The sequence below is a fragment of the Peromyscus eremicus genome, chromosome 3 (assembly GCF_949786415.1).
Source record: "Peromyscus eremicus chromosome 3, PerEre_H2_v1, whole genome shotgun sequence".
In the NCBI taxonomy this organism is placed as follows: domain Eukaryota; kingdom Metazoa; phylum Chordata; class Mammalia; order Rodentia; family Cricetidae; genus Peromyscus; species Peromyscus eremicus.
This window is the reverse complement of record NC_081418.1, coordinates 103,299,538-103,319,730: the sequence shown is the minus strand read 5'-3', so window position 1 is coordinate 103,319,730 and position 20,193 is coordinate 103,299,538. Positions and strand designations below refer to the sequence as shown.

Here is a 20,193-nt window from a genome sequence, read left to right as displayed (position 1 = left end):
AAAAATAAGTCTCAGAGGAGGCAGTTTGGGGTGATCCCAAAAGACAGGTAAAGTTTTATATGCTCCTCAGCAAAGTCAGGCCAACAAGGAAGGAAGTGGGGGAGGGTCACAGAGTATGGTCAGTTCCGTGAGAACTGAACTCTTTGGAAGAACAGCAAGTGCTCTTAACCTCTAAGCCATCTCTCCAGCCCCCAGAAAGTTTTGTTTGTTTGTTTATAAGAGCATAATAAATTTGTGAACTAAAAATTTTTTCTAGGGGCTAGAGGGATGGCTTAGGAATTAAGAGCAGGCATTGCTCTTATAGAGGACCCAAGTTCGGTTCCCATACTTAAGTCTAGTGGTTCACAACTGCCTATAACTCCAACTCCAGGGAATCTAATGTCTCTGGCTTCCACGGGCACCGGTACATATATGGCATACACTTACACATAATTAAAAATAATCTAAAGACAAATTATTCATCAGGTGGGGTGGGGGGCGGGACGCCTATGGAGGTCAGAGGACAACCTTGGGGAATTGGTTCCAGGGGTAGAACTGTGTAGTCAGATTTGGCAGCCGGCACTTTTCCCTGCTGAGCCATCTCATTGGCCTGAGGTGAGAGTATTAATTGGAATCAGATCCCCCAGATAATGCCAGGGCAGTGCTGATCTGAAAGACCCACCTCTCTGGAGGTCATAGTGCTGGGCTGCTCAGGTCTGTGGTTCACGCTGTAGGAATGTAGTATGGTGTAGATCTTTCTTTGGACCACCAGCTCCCAAATAATGACACAGAGACTTCTTATTAAGTATGGAAGTTTGATCTTAGCTTAGGCTTGTTCCCAACTAGCTCTTAAATTATATTAATTTTATTATTAATTATGTAATTAAATTATAATTTAATATAATTATAAAGTTAAAATTATAAAATTATATTAATCTATGTTCTGCCATGTGACTTACTACCTCTTCTCAATACCGTAAGTCTGACTTCCTCCACATCTTTCTGGCAAATCCTCCACCTCAGATTCTTCCCAGAGTTCCTATCTCTGCCTGGAAGACCTGCCTATCCTTTCCTGCCTAACTATTGGCTGTTCAACTCTTGATTAAACCAATCATAAGGTGCCTTAGGCAAGCAAGGATAGAGACATATCTTCCCAGAGTGTGATCAAATATCCCGAAACACCGTGGGGATTCATTTAGGGAACTCAAAACTGTTCCTTGAAGCATTATTCTAATTATTCTTTATCAATAAATGTTCAGGAGTCAGATATCGGGTAAGAACCCGAAGGATCAGAGAAGCAGAGAAGCCACCAGTCCTCTCCTACCTGCTCTGTTCCTTCCTCCAAAAAGTGCGAGATCTCTCTCTGCCCCACATTACTACTTCCTGTCCTATCTGTCTACAGTCCTCCAAAACCTCTGTGGTTAATTTTGTTTGGCTAGTGGCTAGCTCTGCCCTCTGACTCCAAGCAAGCTTTATTTGTCAGACATGATCAAAATATCACACAACAGTTCCTATACTTTGGTGTCAGGAAGTCATCAAGGGAGGGAGACTCGTGCATGAAGGTGTGTTGTGCTATTATTTACGGCTGGTGTCCAGTGCCTGCTAACAGGTAGGAGAGAGTGAAGCCCTCAAGGCTTGTTCCAGTAAGTGTGGTTTGAAGGGTTTTTTCGGGAAATATAGTGGTAGTGTTATCAGGGAAGCAGAGGTCTCTTTTTGGACCTCTCATTAATAAAATTTTAAAATGGAACAGGAAGGAATCCCCCAGACAATTTTATTAAAGGTTGAGAGAAAACAGCAGGAAGAGCAAGTGGAAAGTCCTGACAGCTACCAGGAGGAATAGAGGTACAGAAACAGCCAGGCCTTTTAAGTCAGATGTGGGGTCAGAGAATCAAAGGGAGCCCAGAATGGTGGGGGACATATGCACAGTTTCTTGGCTGGTATCTGAAAAAGAGAAAAGGGAAAGCATGCCCAGTGCAGACCTACAAGTTGAGTTCAGAGGCACCCCATCCCAGGCTCCTGAGTCATGTTGCAGAATAAAAGATTTTACTAGGGACATGGGCTTAGAAACAGAAATAGAGACAGTTTATTAAGAAAATGGAACTTTCCAGGATAGAAGTGGGCTAGTAAACTGACGGGGAAGCCGTTGGGCCTCCAGGGGCATGGCCTTCTATACATTTACAAAACCACCTTGCCCATTTGTTTTTCCTGGGCTTTTCTCAATCATGTTCTGTTCATTAAATGAAGCCTGAGTAAAGAAGGCCCTTCACTCTTCCTCTGCAAACTGGCTTCTTTCAGAGGTTAACCTTGATGTTTCAGCCTCCAGTCCCTAGTCACAAGGAGAGTGTCTTCTTACCACACTACCAGTCTACCGGGAATACACAATATGTAGATGGACAAAACCACTGTGAGGCATGAAGGAATGGCCAGCCTCCCTAAGTCGGTGAATCATAAGGTTAACTCTGGGACCCAGCAAGAAAACAATAAATAAAAACTGAGAGCTGCCCGGGACCAACCTCAGGATTGTACAACCCTTCACCTATCAAAGTAAACCAGTCCCATCTGAAAGCTTGAGAATGGTGTACCCTCCAGGAAGTTCCCTTCCCTTGTGTAATAAGACCCTGACCCAGAAACAACCCTTTGAGCCACATGCTTGCTGCACTCCCACCACTATTCTACTTTCTATTCTCTCTCCCTCTCTGTATGTGAGAGGAGAGAGGACAGCATCCATCAGGTATCATCTTCCCTCAGGTGCCAACTCTGGTTTTTGAAACAAACAGGGTCTCCTGTTGGCCTGGTGGCTGCACATTAGAGCTAGCCTGGCTACCCAGCAAGCCCCAGAGAGCTGTCTCCACCTCCCTATCATGAGGTTATCAAGGTTTCCTTTTGTGGATTCTTTGTCTCTTTGATGAGAACATCTAACAACGAACTCAGAAGATGGCTTCAGGACCATTTTATTAGATTTTGAGTGAAAAACAACAGGGCAGGCAAGCTGAAAATCCTGGCAGCCACCAGGAGATGGGAGACTGAGAACAGAGAAAGTCATGCTTTTTAAATCAGGCATGGAGATCAGCAAGCTGCTGTAGGAAGCAGGAGGGGACATCTAGAGAAAGAGGAAAAGCCCAGGACAACAGGAAACGCATACTTAAGCTTTTGGCTGGTATCTGAAAAAGAGAGATAAGAAGAAGAAAGAATTATGCTTACAGGCAGGCTTAGCAGTGAAGATCTGTGAACAACTACATGGGGGAGAGCCTTCTGAGATATATAAGTACATTTTCTCATAAAAGAATAATTATTCCTCCCATCTGAGCATGTCTTCAGGTAAATCTGCATTCCTGGGGAGTGGTCCTGCCAGGGTGATTGACAGGTCCATTTGTGTAAATGGACGTTTCCTGTCCCAACAGCCTGGACCCAAATAATCACACAGAGGCTTATATTACAAATGCTTGGCCAATAGCTCAGGATTATTACTTACCAGCTCTTACATCTAAATTAACCCATTTCTATTAATCTTCTATTAAATTAATTTCTATGTATGGCCACATGACTTGTGGCTTTACCTGTCCTCTAGAATGTCTTGTTTCCTGGATGACTGGTTGGTATCTCTTGTGACTCTGTCCTCCCTCTTCCCATCATTCTCAGTGGTAGGACCCTGGCCCCCGGTTTGGGTAGCTGTTGCCTTGCTTGCTGACCTTGACCTTGATGTCCTCCCTATGCTAATTCCCTGCTGGTTTCCACCCTCCCAAATGCTTAAGGGAAGTTCCTTGTTTGTGTATCCTGCATATTGGGTGTTAACAGCTTAGATGCAAGATTATAAACATCAGTAGCGAACTTCTGCCTCTGAGGTTCTCCCATTATGCTGTAAACCTGTATTTAAGGTTTCCTCCCTCTTTCAATAAACGGCATTCGGCATTCTGCTGAGGTGAATGACCAGCTGTCTTTGGTCTCTGTTTTTCAATCCATAGCCCCTCACTCAGACATGGTGAACGGGTGGTGGTAGCGCAGGCGTTATCACTACACTCAGTTGGGCTTTCCCACCTAACTTCCTGCCCAGCTACTGGCCTGTCATCTTTTTATTAACCAATGAGAGTAATACATATTCATAGTGTAGAAAAGGATTGTTCCACAGCATTTCCCCCTTTTGTCTAATTAAAAAGGAAGGTTTTAACTTTAATATAGCAAAACTATATAACAAAGTTGTTAAGTAAGAATTATGATAACAATATCCAGTCCATTTGCATTTGGCAAAATTAGAGAAAATACTTATCTATCTTGGTGAGTCTAAAGTTTGTATCTAATTTACTTTCTATTATAACTAAGGAAAACTATAATTATAACTATTATATTATATATAACAACTCCATTAAAGACCCCAGAAGAATGAAATGTTACCAATGACAGGGACGTCAGGCTGCCTGGACAGTCACCCAAATTTTCTCTGTAATGTTGGGCATCCAACTCTGGCCTACAGGCCTAGCATATCTGACAGACTTTCCTGTAAAGCAGGGACTATCCTACCTTGTCTTGGCAAAGTTCAGCAGTCACCTTTTTTGCATCCTGCTGGTCCAGTTTGGACAGTAACTGTCAGCAGTTGAAGCAAGGACAGTTTTTTTGCCCACATGGCTAGCTTTTGCCATAAAGAAAACAAACTCCATATGAAGTTTCTTCAATGCCCATCATCTTCTCTGAAGTATATTGGTGCTGCCATAGCAGACATGTCTCATTGTCATAAAAGGTCTGTTATTAAAACATTTTAGGGGGGCTGGAGAGATGGCTCAGAGGTTAAGAGCACTGGCTGCTCTTCCAAAGGTTCTGAGTTCAATTCCTGGCACCCACATGGTGGCTCACTACCATCTGTAATGAGATCTGGTGCCCTCTTCTGGCCTGCAGGCATACTGTATACATAATAAATAAATAAATTAAAAAAAAAACATTTTAAATGCCATATTCTGTAAGTCTTTGAAGTGTTTGAAGATTATCTATATATCTGAAATATTTCTCTGTATACCTAGGAAACCTAACTAACATAACTATAAGTTTGATAGATATATGTGATTATTATAGATGACTAATTATTAACCTGTATTTTTTTAAAAGATTTATTTATTTATTATGTATACAGTGTTCTGCCTACATGTATGCCTGCAGGCCAGAAGAAGGTACCAGATCTCATTATAGATGGTTGTGAGCCACTATGTGGTTGCTGGGAAATGAACTCAGGACCTCTGGAAGAGCAGCCAGTGCTCTTAATCACTGAGCCATTTCTCCAGCCCCCTTAACCTGTATTTTTAACTATATATTGTATTTTTCTTGTCTTTTTTTTTTTTCAGAGCTGAGGACCGAACCCAGGGCCTTGCGCTTGCTAGGCAAGCACTCTACCACTGAGCTAAATCCCCAACCCCTATATATTGTATTTTTAAGTGAGCTGCTTAAGCACAATATCCCAAACAAGAGTAGAAACATACATACAGCATAACAAAAGTAACCTCAAATTTGTATCAATATACAAAAATCCATACCAATATAAAGTATTTGAGACTAGTAGTTGGCTTTTTTGTTTAAAAATAATTCAATAATCTACCCTTTTATCTTATTTCTGTATCCCCCTTTTTCTTTTTATAATGAGATCCCTTTGTTCAGCTTTTTTTCCTGACCATTACCAATAACAACTTGTAACAACCCCTCTAAATGATGACAAAAATTCATAATTTATTTTTGGGAATGTGGGCGTAGTTCTCTAGATGATTGCTGATTGGGGGCACTGGTATTCTTTGGGGGACCATGATAAAATTTAGCATTATGGTCAAGTCCTGACTGGAGTATTCTGTGAGGTTGGATCATCTTAGCTATCAGCCTTGAAGCTATTCTGGATGCAGAACTCAGAAGAAACTGCAACAGAGTCACTCTTAAATGTTGGGTCATCTGGGACATCCATTCCCATTGTAGATTTTTCAGGGGTCTTCCTTAATCAAACCTGATTTTTCTTAACCCAGAATGAATCCAGAGTCTCTCATTTCCTGTGGAAATAAAACCAGAACCTCTTTCCCAAAGTAACATATCTTCTAACTTAAATTTTGAAGTCAAGATATTTTAAAATATATAGGTTGATTTAATCTAGCAGCTTTCATAATCAAATGTCTCTTAGCAGTTATCATTTGTTCATTAGTAGTAAAAAAAAATTGAAGACAACACAATAACATACAGCATCCAGACTCTGTGTATTTTCCATCTTTATGTGTGGCTTATTATATTTTTTTATTCCTCTATTCCTTTTTTTTTTTTAAAGAATTTTACTATTTTAAAACTATATTTTGCCGGGCAGTGGTGGCGCATGCCTTTAATCCCAGCACTCGGGAGGCAGAGCTAGGTGGATCTCTATGAGTTCGAGGCCAGCCTGGGTTACAGAGTGAGATCTAGGACAGGCACCAAAACTACACAGAGAAACCCTGTCTTGAAAAAAAAAAAAAACTATATTTTTTCCTCTCCCAAGCCCACGCATATTTTTTTAAACATGTTGTGACCTGTTTATAGGCTCATTTGTCTGAATCTGTTCTTACTGTGCATCTGTAACCTTTTCTGTCTGCATGAGCAAGAAAACCCGCTGTGTAACTTAGATCGTGGTGAGCTGGTGCTAGCTCTTCCCCCTTGGTTCTCTGAGAGTTTAGTTCTCATGCGTTGACCACCAGCTCTGGGATGTTTACCATCCCAGCTCTGGAAAGTTCCTAGGTCTATACCGCCACTGAATAGCTGTGCCACTGGCTGCTCATAAACACCATATAAATGTTTGGCAGTAGGACCTCTCAAAAGAGCTGCCCGTTTTTGCTGCTAGCACTGAGCCAGAAAGCCGTCTCTTAAAGGAGCTATTCCTCTGCTCACCGCCAGCAAACAGAGCTCACCGGAGATAAAGGCAGCTACCAAGAAGCTGTGCTCATCTCTGGTTTTGTGTGTCTAGAATCCTTTTTAAAGCTTTGTCAGGTTTTGTGTGGAAATTTTGGCTCCATGTTGAACACCATATGTAAACAGGCATTTCCTGTCTTGACCGCCCAGTCTCAAATAATCACACAAAGGCTTTTATTAATTAAAAATGCTTAGCCAGTAGCTCAGGCTTATTACTAATTAGTTCTTACATTTAAATTAATCCATTTCTATGGGTTTTGTCACGTGGCTCATGGCTTTACCCAGCCTCTAGCATTTCCTGAGCAGCTGGCTGGCATCTCTTGTAACTCTGCCCTTCTTCTTCCCATCATTCTCAGTTTGGCTTTCTTGCCTAACTTCTGGCCTAGGTACCGGCCTGTCAGCTTTTTATTAACCAGTGAGAGTAATGCATATTCATAGTGTAGAAAATGATTGTTCCACAGCACATTTGAATTAACTCTTAAGGGAGGGACAATAGTATGCAATGTTTTGTGAAACTTAGAATGTCTTGTCTCCCTTGGCCAGGGGTAGAACTCAAAATTTATTCTTTTGCCCTGGACAAAGTAGCCTTCTCTTGATGGGCCTCAACAAAGCCCTTATACCTCCACTTCTATTTATTTATTATGTATACAGTGTTCTGTCTGCCTGTATCCCTGCAGGCCAGAAGAGGGCACCAGATTTCATTACAGATGGTTGTGAGCCACCATGTGGTTGCTGGGAATTGAACTCAGGACCTCTGGAAGAGCAGCTAGTCCTCTTAACCTCTGAGCCATTTCTCCAGCCCTATCTCCACTTTTATGCATGTCATTTTAAGGCCTAAGGAGGGGCAATTATTTATTTATTTTTTAAAGATTTATTTATTTATTTATCTATTTATTTATTATGTATACAGTGAGTGTTCAGCCTGCAGGCCAGAAGAGGGCACCAGATCTCATTGTAGATGGTTGTGAACCACCATGTGGTTGCTGGGAGTTGAACTCAGGACCTCTGGAAGAACATCCAGTGCCTCTGAGCCATCTCTCCAGCCAGGAGGGGCAATTGTGATGCTTCCCTTCTAGTATTACCAAGGAAACACAGGGTTGAGTCCAAAATAGAAGGTAAGGGCCCTCTTCAACGGCCTCTAAGCCTATCTAGATACCGTAATGTCCCAGCCTTGGGTTACAGACACAGGACATAGCAGTACTGATTACGTGAGTTCTGGTTCTCATCCTTGTGTGACAAATGCTTCAGTGAATGAGCCACCTCTCCAGCCTTTACTTTCTTTTAATAAATCAACACTTTCACTGTTACTGTTCTGTGTCTTGCTCAATTCTTTAGAGATACAAGGGACCTGAATTTCATGGGACAACCTGAGTCCTACTCTGGCAGCATATTTGGTGAGCCAGCCAGGAGGTCAGACTTCTCTCTCTAGTCTCTCTTTTCCTCTTCCTTAACAAGCTCCTGTCTCACCAGGAAACATACTCCTTTCTTCCTTCCTCTACCCTTTTCTCTTGGGAGCCCTTGATATTCTTGGGTTACCACATCCAACCCATCCCTTTCTCTCTCATTCCTTCTCTGACTTCATGTTACCCATGGCCGATAGGCCAATGGCATAACTGGCCCTCTCTCATCCTAGTGGGATCATGGCTGAACTTCTTCCTGGGCCAAAATGTGCATGCTTCAACTGTGCCTGCTCCAGCATATGGCCTTGCCCTGAGAGTGTTACTCAGGGTTCTCTAGAGGAACAGCATGGTAGAATGGGTTATACATTGCAAAGGACATGTGTTAGACTGGCTTGCATGGCAACTGATGGATACTCCCACAATGGCTGTCCACACGCTGGAGAATCTGGGAATTCGATAGCTGCTTAGTCCTCAACACTGGGTGCCTGAGTAGTCCTAGCCTTGTCCTTGAGGCCTGGAGGAATCCTAGAGAGCCACTGGCAGTCAGTCCATGCTGGAAGGCTGTAGAAGCTGAGCTCTGTCAGAAGAGGATGGCAGAGGCAGCAGCAGAGGGGCAAAGGGCAGGCAAGAAGCAACAGATTTCCTTCAGGCCTATGGTGTCTGGGCCACCACCTGAAGGTGCCACATGCTTTGGCACTCAGTTAACCATTTTGGGAAACACCCTCAGAAACTTTCCCAGAGGCAAGTCTCTTACTTGATTCCAGGTCCAGTCAAATTGAACCAAGATAACCCAGACACTGAAGACAGTTCTGGAGCTCGCCCCCCCCCCCCAGAATGCAAACCAGTGGCCAGCAACATGGCTCAGCATGCAAAAGCACTTTTTTTGTGAGTTCAGTCCCAAGAACTTAGAGTGGGTAGAGAGAACCAATTCTTACCTCTACACCTGAGCCTCGATGTACACACACACACACACACACACACACACACGCATACACACTGATAATAAAATTATTTATTATATTATTATATAGTATAGAATATAACATTATATAATATATACTATTATACAAATAATAAAATAACAATCTAAAATAGCTGCAAGTTCATGATAATGACTTAACTCTCTGCTTTGAGCTTCCCTTGAGTAATGAATGTGCTCACTTGGAAGCAGCCCACTCCAAGGAAAGGAAACATAGTAACAGCGGCAATGCCAGGCTTCTCTCTTCACCATTTGTTCAACCCAGATGAGAAATGAATGCATTCTGACAAAAGGCTTCTAAACCTGCTATAAAAGGACTTAACTTTCTAACAGATTGGTTAATTGGTTAATAGGTTAATATGTTCCAACCAGCCCAGCAGTGAGTGCAAACCTCCCCCACAAGTGCTTGTGGGTTTTCTCATTCCCCCACTTTCCCCATGCATCAGAGGCACCGTCCTCTCTGGAGGGGCTGGCATTCTGGCAGACACAGGTAGGTGGGAAAGTCTCTGTGATGGGTTGGATTTGAAATGTCTTCTGTGTTTGAACAGTTGACCCCATCAGGTGGTGCTTGGGAACATTATAGAACCCTGGAGAGCTGGAGTCTAGCTCAGAGAAGTGGACGGTCACTGGGGTGGGGGATGGAACATAGTATGACTAGCCACCTCAAGCAGCCACAGCTTCTGTCTTAAGTACTAGTGGTTCCTACCACCATGTCTCCACTGCTCCCTCAAAGGATGAGCTCAAAGAATCCCTTCCTCCTCTAAGTTTCAGGTCTTTGCTCACAATGATGAGAAACCTAATATAGTCTGGGTGAAGGAAAAGTGTGAAACCCACTGTGGGCTGTGCCCTCTGTGGGCTGTGCCTGACTGGGATTGGTCTGTTTCTTGCTCTGACATCACATGGAGCCATTGTGAGCAATGCAAGGTCCCTGTCCATAAGAAGCATGGGCTGCAGCTGGGTTTTACAGTTTGGACAGCTGTTGGCTGGTGGGTTTTGGTCTTGGATGTTGGTGATGTGTTGGATCTGACACTGGTGATCTGCTGGGCTTGTTGGTTTGGGCTTAGGAGTTTAGGGTTCAGTAGATAGGTAGGTATTGGAGGTTTTGGGTTGCTTTTTCACATTTGTTTGCTTTTGTGTCTGTTTGTGCATATACCCCAGCACACATGTGGAGGCAGAGGACAACTTTTAGAAGTCAGTTCTCTCCTCCCACTGTGGGTTCCAGGGATGGAACTCAGGTCAGGCTTGGCAGTGGAGGGCACCTTTACTGCCTTTGAGCCACCTGGCCGGCCCTGTGTAGGTTTTAGATCAAGCTCTCACATAACACATGAGCTCTAGTTCCACCCATTTTCCTGAAAATGACAGTCATTCTTTATGGCTAGGTATGTCATTCTTGTCCTTCATTCCACTGCCTCCCTCTCTCCTCTATGTCTGTCTGTCTGTCTCTGTCTCTGTCTGTCTCTGTCATCTCTCTCTCTCTCTCTCTCTCTCTCTCTCTCTCTCTCTCTCTCTCTCTGTGTGTGTGTGTGTGTGTGTGTGTGTGAACAATTTGTGTATGTTGCAACATCCTTATCCTTGGGTTACTTGGTGAACTCATCTTGGTCATGAAGTATGGCCTTCTTAATGTGTCACTGGGTGTAGAGTATTAAGTATTCTTATAAAGGATTTTTACATCTACATTTGTCCTGGAAATAGGCTTATAATTTCCCCTTTGCTTTGATGTCAGGATCATCCTGGCTGTGCAGGCTGAGCTCTTTCCATTTCTGCTTAGGGAATGGTTAGATGTTGGTATGGTCCTTCTGTCAAAGGTCTTCAGATCCTCAGTGAATCCATCTGGGCCTGGGGTTTTCTTTGCTGGGAGGTTATTTAATCACTACTTTGATCTTGTTGCTTGTACTCAATATGGTGTTTTCCTCTTCTTGGTTTGATGTTGATGGGCCATGTGTGTCTAGAAACTTAGCCTTTTCTTCCAGATTTTTCCAGTTCGCTGGAACGAGGGTTTTGAAAATGTTCCTTCGCGCTCTGGATGCCAGTGGTATCGGCTATAATACTGTAGCCTTTCCTGTCTCTCATTCACGTTCTCTGGGAGCTGGGTTCAGGCTTTCAGCTCAGCTCTTCTCTCTGGTAACTCTCCATCTCTATAAGCTTTCATATTCTTTTATATCCAATTTCCTTCATTTCTGCTCTGTTTTTTTTTTTTTCAGTCTACTGCTTTAGTGCTTGGCTTGTTTTGGTTTTCTGTGGCCTGGAGGAGCATCATTAAATTGTCTATTTGAGATGTGTTTATTTTAGGACAACTTGTTTGCTGAGCACACAGCAGGTGCGGCAGGCTGGGCAGTAAGTAGCAAGAGCACGGCCCATTCTGCCTTTCTAATGTGGGAATTAGAGTCACGTTTCCCTCTGAGAACTGATTTCCGTTATTTTAATTTTTAACCTAGCACAGTTAACTGGCACGATAATGGTGGTGTTGGACCTCAAGGTCACAGCCTCCGATGAGGCATCCCTCAGAAATAATTACAAGATCTTGAACACCATCTGCCAAAGCAGCTTCGGTGAAGTGAAGCTCGCCTGCCACCTCCTCACCCAGACCCAGGTGGCGTTGAAAATCCTGCCAAGGAACTCCTCTATTGTCACATCAGAAATTGATATCATGAAATCCCTCAGTCATCCCAATGTCACCCAGCTTTATCAGATAATCAACACCACTGTCAACACCTACCTTGTAATGGAGCATGCGAGCGGGGGAAGGCTGCTGGACCAGATCCAGGAGGATGGACATCTACAGGAGGAGGAGGCCCGCCGAATTTTCCAGCAGATTGGGAGCGCTGTGCATTACTGTCATTCAAAAGGTGTCGTGCATGGAGACCTGAGGCCAGAGAATATCCTGGTGGATGGCGAGGGCAACATCAAACTCAGTGACTTTGGGTTGGGCATTCAGGTGAGCCCTGGGCAGAAGCTGCACTCTTTCTTCTGCAGCCTCCCCTTTTGTGCCCCAGAACTCCTTCAGGGAAAAGACTATGATGGACCCGCAGCTGATATGTGGAGCCTGGGAGTCCTCCTCTACTTTATGACCATGGGGTGCCTCCCTTTTCAAGCACCTACCAATCCCGGGATAAAGCAGAAGATCCTGTGTGTGAAGTACTACAGCCCATCTTATCTTTCTGCAAATGTCCTAAATGTAATCGGTCAGTTACTCACCCTGGACCCCAGCAAGAGGGCTACTATAGACTGCATCATGCACCACCCATGGCTCACGCAAGGTGAGGTGCCTTCTCTTGAGTTTTCCTTGGAGGAGTTCCCCAGTCTCCCAAACCCCATTATCATAACCATTATGGCTGATTTGGGGTATGACCCTTATGAGGTCCTGGAATCTTTAAAAGCACAAACCTTCAATGAAACAATGGCTACGTATCTGATATTACAACACAAGCGCCCCTGGGAGAACAGCCAGGAGAACCAAGTGAAGCCTGGGCAGCCAGGTGTTCCACCTTGTGTGACCCCAGCAGATCTTTCCACCTTCCCTCTTCCCCTGAACCAGACGGCCAGCAAGCCTGCCCTTCACACCTTCCCCTGTAAATGTCAGCTTCCCAATGATGACAAACGTTTAAGGACGGAGGGAGGCAAGAGGGCCGTCATGTCTGCTGCTCCCCAGTGCTCCCTTCTGAAGAGGACCATCTCTTATTTCAGGGCAGCCTGCCATGATGGTGATGACGCTGCCCTTTGTACCCACTCCATGAGTAGCTACGGTGCTGAGCCAGGGAGCCATGTGGGCCCTCAGGACACGCTTCCAAAAAACAACTCACTTCCCAGGGAGGAACTGTGGACCCTGACCACCAAGGGTGCCCGTACAACAGAGAGCAGCTCATCCTCTGGGGATCTATCGCCAGAACCAGTGTCCTTGTCCAGTGACCAGCCTAACGGTGTGATGATAGCCTGTACCCACACACACTGCTCAGGCTGGAAGAGAGTGATGAGGCGAGTGGTGAGCTGTGTAGCAAAACTGTGCTGCTGCGTGACTGTTCAGAGGAAAGTTCAGGTCTCCAGAAACAAAGAGGTGCCAATCAGAGGGCAATGGCAAGACCCCCAAAGCCAGGAGGTGAGGCGCTGAGATGTTTTTGTGCACTGACCTCATCTGCACTGTGCTTTTCAACTGACATCATTGTGCACCTGCGTGGGGCGTGTGGTTTAATGTGTCTGTTATCTCAAGAGGACAAATCCACAGAACTTACTTATGTAGACCTTGGAGTATATGTGGACAGCAGAGGGTAGAAACCAGGGCCGGGGCGGGAGGAGAAGTGCTGGTAGACGGAGACATAGGTCAAGACCCAAGGCATCAGCTCAGGCAGCTATCACATGGTGAGGAGTAAGTTGTGTGGGTCTCAAAGTCACTAAGGGATTCTCTCTCGTTTGTCTGCTTTTAAGTGGCGAGGGGGCAGCCCTCCAGCCTCGGGGATGGTGAACCATGGGGTGAGTTCAGCCTGGCAAGGACTGAGGCCACCACAGCAGTGAGCCAGGCTGGAAGTGTAGGCTGCTGTGTGTTCATGTGCACAACCCTGAGGTCTTTGGGCAGGTGTGGACACTGAGGCAGGTCTTTAAAGCTAAGTCCCAGTTAGTCATGGGAAATAGGACCCCACTCTGGCCTTTCACAGCACTCAGTGTGGGACACTGAGCTAAAAGGATGCCCAGAGCTTCCTGGGGCCAAGGTAGGGCCCCTCCTGGTAGAAGGTCAGACAGCCTTTCCCTGACCTGCCCTGCTCTTCTCTCCTTCTGTCCACGTTTCTCTGCTGGGGAAGTGGTCTTCAGTAAAGGATGAGACAGCTGTCACCTCCAGATAATTACAGGTCAGGCTAGCCCATGTGTATCAAGGTTGAGGTCACAAGAATGAGAATGCACCCAGCAGCAGCCCTGTGGTACACCTCTGTAGACCAGACCCTGCTGTCCTGTCCACAAAAACAGAGTGCGGTGCATGTGTGTGACTCCTGGGAACCAATGGAACACAAAGCTTGGGAAAGCCTCATCTGGGCAAGGGAGTGCTGTGTTCCTTCTCCCAATGCTGCCCCTGATCATCTAGCTTCCTGCTTCTATGTTTTTGATCTATTTGGATCCACTTTGATCCATCCACCAACATGACCACATTGGAAGCCCAGCTTCCATGGCTGGTACCAACAGCTGCAGCATCTCACAGTGACCAAGTGACAGGTGTTTGGGGCCAATGCCCTACTTATGGTGGCTGTTCTAGCTCAGCATGGCTGTGGGGGACTGCTGCCAGATCTTTTTACAATGAGAAGCTGAGGGACAAGAGCCTATCCAAGGCTCTGCTGAGATCTTAGGCCTAGCCTCAAGCTATCTCCAAAATTCAGGGCACCTCCATGGGGACAGGTTGACCTCAGACACTGGTCACCTGAGGCAGTAGAAAAAGTTGAGTGTTGGGGGTGGGGCAGAGGTTGTGGACAAACATGAGTAGAGTGAGGACCCTGGAAGATCGGAGCCTGGAGGAGTTCGGGGTATGGCCAGCTGGTGCAGAGAAGAGAGTGTTCCTGGTGGAGGCCCAGCTGTGCCTGGGAATCTGGTCTGGGTACAGAGCAGCAGCCTGTGGAGGGAGGAGGAGGAGAGATGGATGGGCTCATCCTAGTGTGGAGTCTCCCAGGCTCCTCCAGTTCCTCCCTGAGCCACCTCCGGCCACTCTGCCTCCGTCTGTGTCTTTGTATCCCACAGCCCGCTTCCTCCAGACCTGAGTGGTGTCTTCTCTTCCCACCCTGTGTGCCTGTCATTGCTCGGGGGTCACAGGTAGATTCTTGTCCTTGATGTGACTGTCACACCAACAGCTCTAGTTGTAGACTATCTACGAAGGTTCTGAAAAAGTAAAGTTGCAACAAAAACCAAGCGTGGCCTCAGTGAGGCTGTGGTGTTATTTGCTCTCAGGATCCTGGGAAAAGTCCAGAGGAATGTAGGTTCTGGAGAGAGGGTGTCAGTTGGAGAATAGTATCTGACGTTGGTGACCTAACACTCAGGTGATCTCTGCTCTGACATTTCTTTCTTCGGTCCCCCTTCTGTCCCATTTTTGGAGCCTCCTCCTGCTCTGGGCCCAGTGGCTTCCCACAAGGTGTAGCGGTCATGGATGTATTACAACACTGCCAGGTGAGGCTGGAGGGGGCTGGGGAATGAGGAGGACTTGGAGCAGGTGGTTATCTCTGATGAGCGGGATCTCCAGGGTTCGTTTTACCTTCCAGGCCCTGTGCTGAGCATACATGATGAACACAGACCGGGAACACCCACCTCCCCAGCAAAGTGGAGGGGAGCCCACCCAGGCTAAGGCACAGAAAATGAGGCACACAGGAATGATATGAGTGGTCCTAGTGAGTGTCTGCATTGCCTCTCAATGGCTATGTGAGCCGCCATAGCTTGTGTTCGATTCCTCAGTCTTGTCTATCTTCTGCTCCTCCTCCCCAAACAGTGTCTGTATCTGTAATTGTTACACTCACCCTCCCCTACACTTGTAGGGGAGAGGGATGGGGTGGTATGTGTAACGGGATTGATGCCAGCGTCTGGCCTATGGGAGGCATAACTCTACCCCTGGGCTGCATCCCTAGCCCTTGAGTGTTGTTTTTTTTTTTTTTTTTTTTTTTTGAATCAGAGTCACACTCTAGCCCAGGCTGCGCTTGAACTCAAGACCTTTCTGTCTACCTGATCCCAGGGCCTCCTGATGGCCTGCATCACTGCATCACTGTGAGGATTGAGAGATGCCAAGAATTTTAGAAACTCACACACCTGTGTCTGGTATAATCTGTAGCTGGAGTTTTTCTCTCCGGGTTCCGCCAAGCCCCGGCAGTCTCGTAGCCCACTTATAAAATAAACACACAGACGCTTGTATTATTTAAACTGCTTGGCCCCATTAGCTCAGGCCTACCATTGTCTAGCTCTTACTCTTATACTCAGCCCATTTTCTGTTAATCTATATGTCGCCACGTGTTCCGTGGCTTTACTACCAGCTGCCTTTACATGATGCTCCCTGGACGGCAGCCTGGCATTCCCCCTCCCGCCCCCCAGCCTCTGTCCAGCCTATCCTATACTTCCTGCCTGGCTACTGGCCAATCAGTGTTTTATGTATCAATCATAGCAACATATATTCACAACATACAGGACATCCCTAGCTACAATAATTTGTATTTTCCAGGGGTGTCCACATTTTGACATTGTGATAGACTTCATATACATATGTATTGGATTACATTCATAGCTCCTGGGATGCCTGTGGGCCCTGGGTCACACGCCAGATACACCTGTTAAGGATGATATTTCTAATGGTTATTGGTAAGTGGCAGAACTATTAAAGGTAGGTCTACTTGCTGTAAATAAGTCAATAGGGTGTGACTTGTGTGGGTATGTTTTGATACTGGTCCCTTGCCTTTTCTGCTCTCTGCTTCCTGGCCACCTTAAGATGAGCCACTCTGCTCACCATACCTGCCACCACGATGTTCTGCTTCATCACAGGGAGCTAGAGGCCATGGACAGAAACCTGAATCATGAACCCAGGTGTGACTGTGGGTACTTTGCAAAGAGGGACTGTGGATGTAGATCCAGAGACAGTGAGGCACCCAGATGCTCCCCATGAAATGAGAGGGATCCAGCAGAGATAGGGCTCCTGAGTCTGACAGGTTGTGAGCTGTCCTTGCTCAACAGTCATGGGCCCAAAGCCACATCTCTGTGCCAGTAAATGAAAGGGTGGCTGGAACCCATCAGGCCACAGGGACTCAGGGCACATGTGACTCCTTACAGCTAACCACAGCTTGGGACAGACTGGAAGCCACATCATTCTCCAGGCCATGAGTGTGGACAAGCACTCATGCAGAATCTCATCGAAACAGTGGCTTCGTGTTCCAGGACCATCCTGACCCTTTCGGCTGCTTCCTGAGATGAACAGGAACATGTGCTATACAACAGACAGAGCACAGAGAGGTGTGGACTGCCCACACCACACCTAGGGTGAACTCAAGTTGGTCTGCTAACCCATGGGCCTGCTTCCCCACAGGCAGGACAGCTCCTCCCCTCCTGCCTGACAGTAGAAACAGCTGCTGCAGGGCACAGTTGTGGCGATCAGGGAACTCTTATCGGCACTCACACAGTGACTGGCATTGTTTTCCATTTTAGTACACTCCCATAGTCATCTCAGAAGTCTCACAGCACCTGTAGTAAAGGGAAGGGCTGACAATGAGTCTGCGGATAGCCTCGGGATTAGAAACAAGCAGCAAGGACTAATTTGAGTCCCACCACGTGCTACTACTGTTAAGGAAATCGAAGACCCGGAACCAAGCCTCCGGAACCGGAAGGAAGATGAACACGGGGAACCTGTTTCTGAAGCCTTGTGAGGGCTGCCTCTGCCATGGCAGAAACGTGCCTGCGAGCTTTCCCTTTTCGTTTGATACCTATTACCATGATGCGAAGTGCTTGGACGTTACTGTTCACATACATTCATTTGTAGGCCGCTTCCCTTCTCCAGATCTATAGCAGACTTCGGTGAAGCATTCCAGGGGGCAAAGCGGCGGGAAGGATCTGAGAGGAAGGGGGGCGGGTCCGAAGGCGTTGCTCAGGGACCACGGCCAGGCAGGGACGCAGCCTGATGACGCCACTTACCCGCGCCTTCTGTTGACGCCACGAGACTGCGCCGTTGCTGTTGCCAGACCCACGGCTCTCTCCACTGCGCATGCGCCACCCTTGCCGGTATTTCTACCGAGGCGCCCTAGAGAGAGGTTCGCGTCTGGCTCAGGTGTCTCTGGTTCCAGGAGTGGGTTGCAGAATCTGAGGACTGGGGGGTCGTTACAGGTTGGGCGCCCTGGGAAGGCGCGTTTGGAGCGCGGTGGAGCAGGACACTACAGAACCTTGCTAGCTGAACATGACAGGATTAATGTCCAGAATATACGGAGACTCATAAAATGAATAACTAGAAGTCAGGTGATGCCCAGCTTTTTTTTTTTTTTTTTTTTTTGGTTTTTCGAGACAGGGTTTCTCTGTGTAGTTTTGGTGCCTGTCCTGGAATTCGCTCTGTAGACCAGGCTGGCCTTGAACTCACAGAGATCCGCCTGGCTCTGCCTCCGAAGTGCTTTAGCAGAGAAATGCAGCCGGGCAGTGGTGGTGCACGCCTTGAATCCCAGCACTTGGAGGCAGAGGCAGGTGGATCTCTGTGAGTTCGAGGCCAGCCTGGGCTACCTGGTGAGTTCTAGGAAAGGCGCAAAGCTACACAGAGAAACCCTGTGTGTGTGTGTGGGGGGGGAGAATAACCCGAGGATGTGGAAGATGACTGGGGCTTCTTAAGATAGCAATGACACAGTCTGTTGGTTTTTCTCGTCTTTGAAGCAAAGAACCACATAGCAAATGTCTGAGAAACACTGGAGAAGATTTTTACCACCACTTGCATCATCGGCCCCACGGTTCCCCAGCCATGGCTGGGGGTGTGTATCCATTGCTGGGCCCTTTTAGTGCCTAAGCTTTTGTGTGCATTAAAGATTACCAAGCGTTATAGAAAGAGCTGCCAACTACTATTTCCTCTTGTGTCAAGTGCGTTGTAAAACTTCTACGATTGTTGGTGAATTCAAGTGGAAGGATAATGTACTAGTGAAGAATTCTGGCCCTCCCCAGCATTGAGTCTCAATGGACTGAATGGACTCATAGACACATTATTTCAGTGGTATGGTTGTGTGTGTTTGTGTGTGTGTGTGTGTGTGTGTGTGTGTGTGTGTGTGTGTGTGTTACTGAATATGCATTCTACTGTATCAGCCAAGCAAATATGAATGGGTGTGAACTCGAAAACAGATTAATTGGTTTTACATTTATGATACATCTTTTAGTTTGTTTTAGAGCTAATGCCTCATGTTCCCCTCCTCCCTCCCCTCCCCCACCATCAGTTTACTCAGGAGATCTCATCTATTTCCCCTTCCCAAGGCAATCCATGTGTCCCTCTTAGGGTCCTCCTTGTTACCTAGTTTCTCTAGGGCTGTGGATTGTAGCCTGGTTATCCTTTGCTTTACATTTACTATCCACTTACGAGTGAGTACATACTGTTTGTCTTTATGGGTCTGGGTTACCTCACTCTGATGATTTTTTTCTAGTTCCATCCATTTGCCTGCAAATTTCATGTTGTCATTGTTTTTTTTTTTTTTGTTTTTTTTTTGTTTTTTTTTTTTACCTCTAAGTAATACTCCATTGTGTAAATGTACCACATTTTCTTCATCCATTCTTCAGTTGAGGAGCACCTGGGTTGTTTTCAGGTTCTGGCTATTAGGAATAATGCTACTATGAACATAGTTGAGCAAGTGGTCAAGTTAGGGGAAGGAAAGAGAGGGAGAGCATCGAAAGAGATATCTTGATAGATGGGGGCATTATGGTGTTAGGGAGAAACCTGGTGCCAGGGAAAATCCCAGGAATCTACAAGGACCCCAGCTAAGACTCCTAGCAATAGTGGAAAGGGTGCCTAAACCAGCCTTCTGTAATCAGAGTGGTGACTACCCTAATTGTCATAATAGAACCTTCATCCAGTAACTGATGGAAGCAAATGCAGAGACCCACAGCCAAGCCTTGGGCCAAGCTCTGGGAGCCCTGTTGAAGAGAGGGAGGAAGGATTGTAGCATGGGGGGGGGTCAAGATCATGATGAGGAAACCCTCAGAGACAACTGATCCGAGCTTATGGGAGCTCACTGACCCTATACTGACAGCTAGGGAGCCTGCATGGGACCGACCGAGGCCCCCTGCATGTGGGTGACAGTTGTGTAGCTTGGTCTGTTTGTGGGGCCCCTAGCAGTGGGACCAGGATCTGTCCCTGGTGCATGAGCTGGCTTTTTGGAACCTATTCCCTATATTGGGATGCCTTGCTCAGCCTTGATGCAGGGGGAGGAGCTTAGTCCTCCCTCAACTTAACAAAGCCATGCTTTGTTGACTCCCATGGGAGGACTT

General features: G+C 46.4%; 1 protein-coding gene and 1 long non-coding RNA gene across 2 annotated transcripts; one reads left to right on the top strand and one right to left on the bottom strand.

The window, feature by feature from the left end:
• Positions 1-2,909: 2,909 nt before the first annotated feature.
• Positions 2,910-4,677, bottom strand: LOC131907201 (uncharacterized). Its single transcript, XR_009378327.1, has 2 exons — positions 4,495-4,677; positions 2,910-3,140 (listed from the first exon to the last, which is right to left on the bottom strand). It is a non-coding gene; the product is annotated as an uncharacterized LOC131907201 (long non-coding RNA).
• A 5,453-nt stretch (positions 4,678-10,130) lies between these two features.
• On the top strand, positions 10,131-16,885 carry LOC131907200 (sperm motility kinase 1-like). The gene is made up of 3 exons (XM_059258198.1): positions 10,131-10,238; positions 11,688-13,345; positions 16,688-16,885. Exons 1-3 carry the CDS (start codon positions 10,196-10,198, stop codon positions 16,859-16,861), a joined length of 1,875 nt encoding a protein of 624 aa, XP_059114181.1. The 5' UTR covers positions 10,131-10,195; the 3' UTR covers positions 16,862-16,885.
• The last annotated feature ends 3,308 nt before the right edge of the window (positions 16,886-20,193 follow it).

Bases quoted from the DNA above. Each gene is read 5' to 3' on its own strand.
- LOC131907200 (XM_059258198.1), top strand. From the start codon at position 10,196: ATGGGCTGCAGCTGGGTTTTACAGTTTGGACAGCTGTTGGCTG. The intron at 10,239-11,687 runs GTGGGTTTTGGT...TTTTTAACCTAG, and splicing joins GTTTGGACAGCTGTTGGCTG to CACAGTTAACTGGCACGATA. The intron at 13,346-16,687 runs GTGAGGCGCTGA...GGCCACCTTAAG, and splicing joins AAGACCCCCAAAGCCAGGAG to ATGAGCCACTCTGCTCACCA.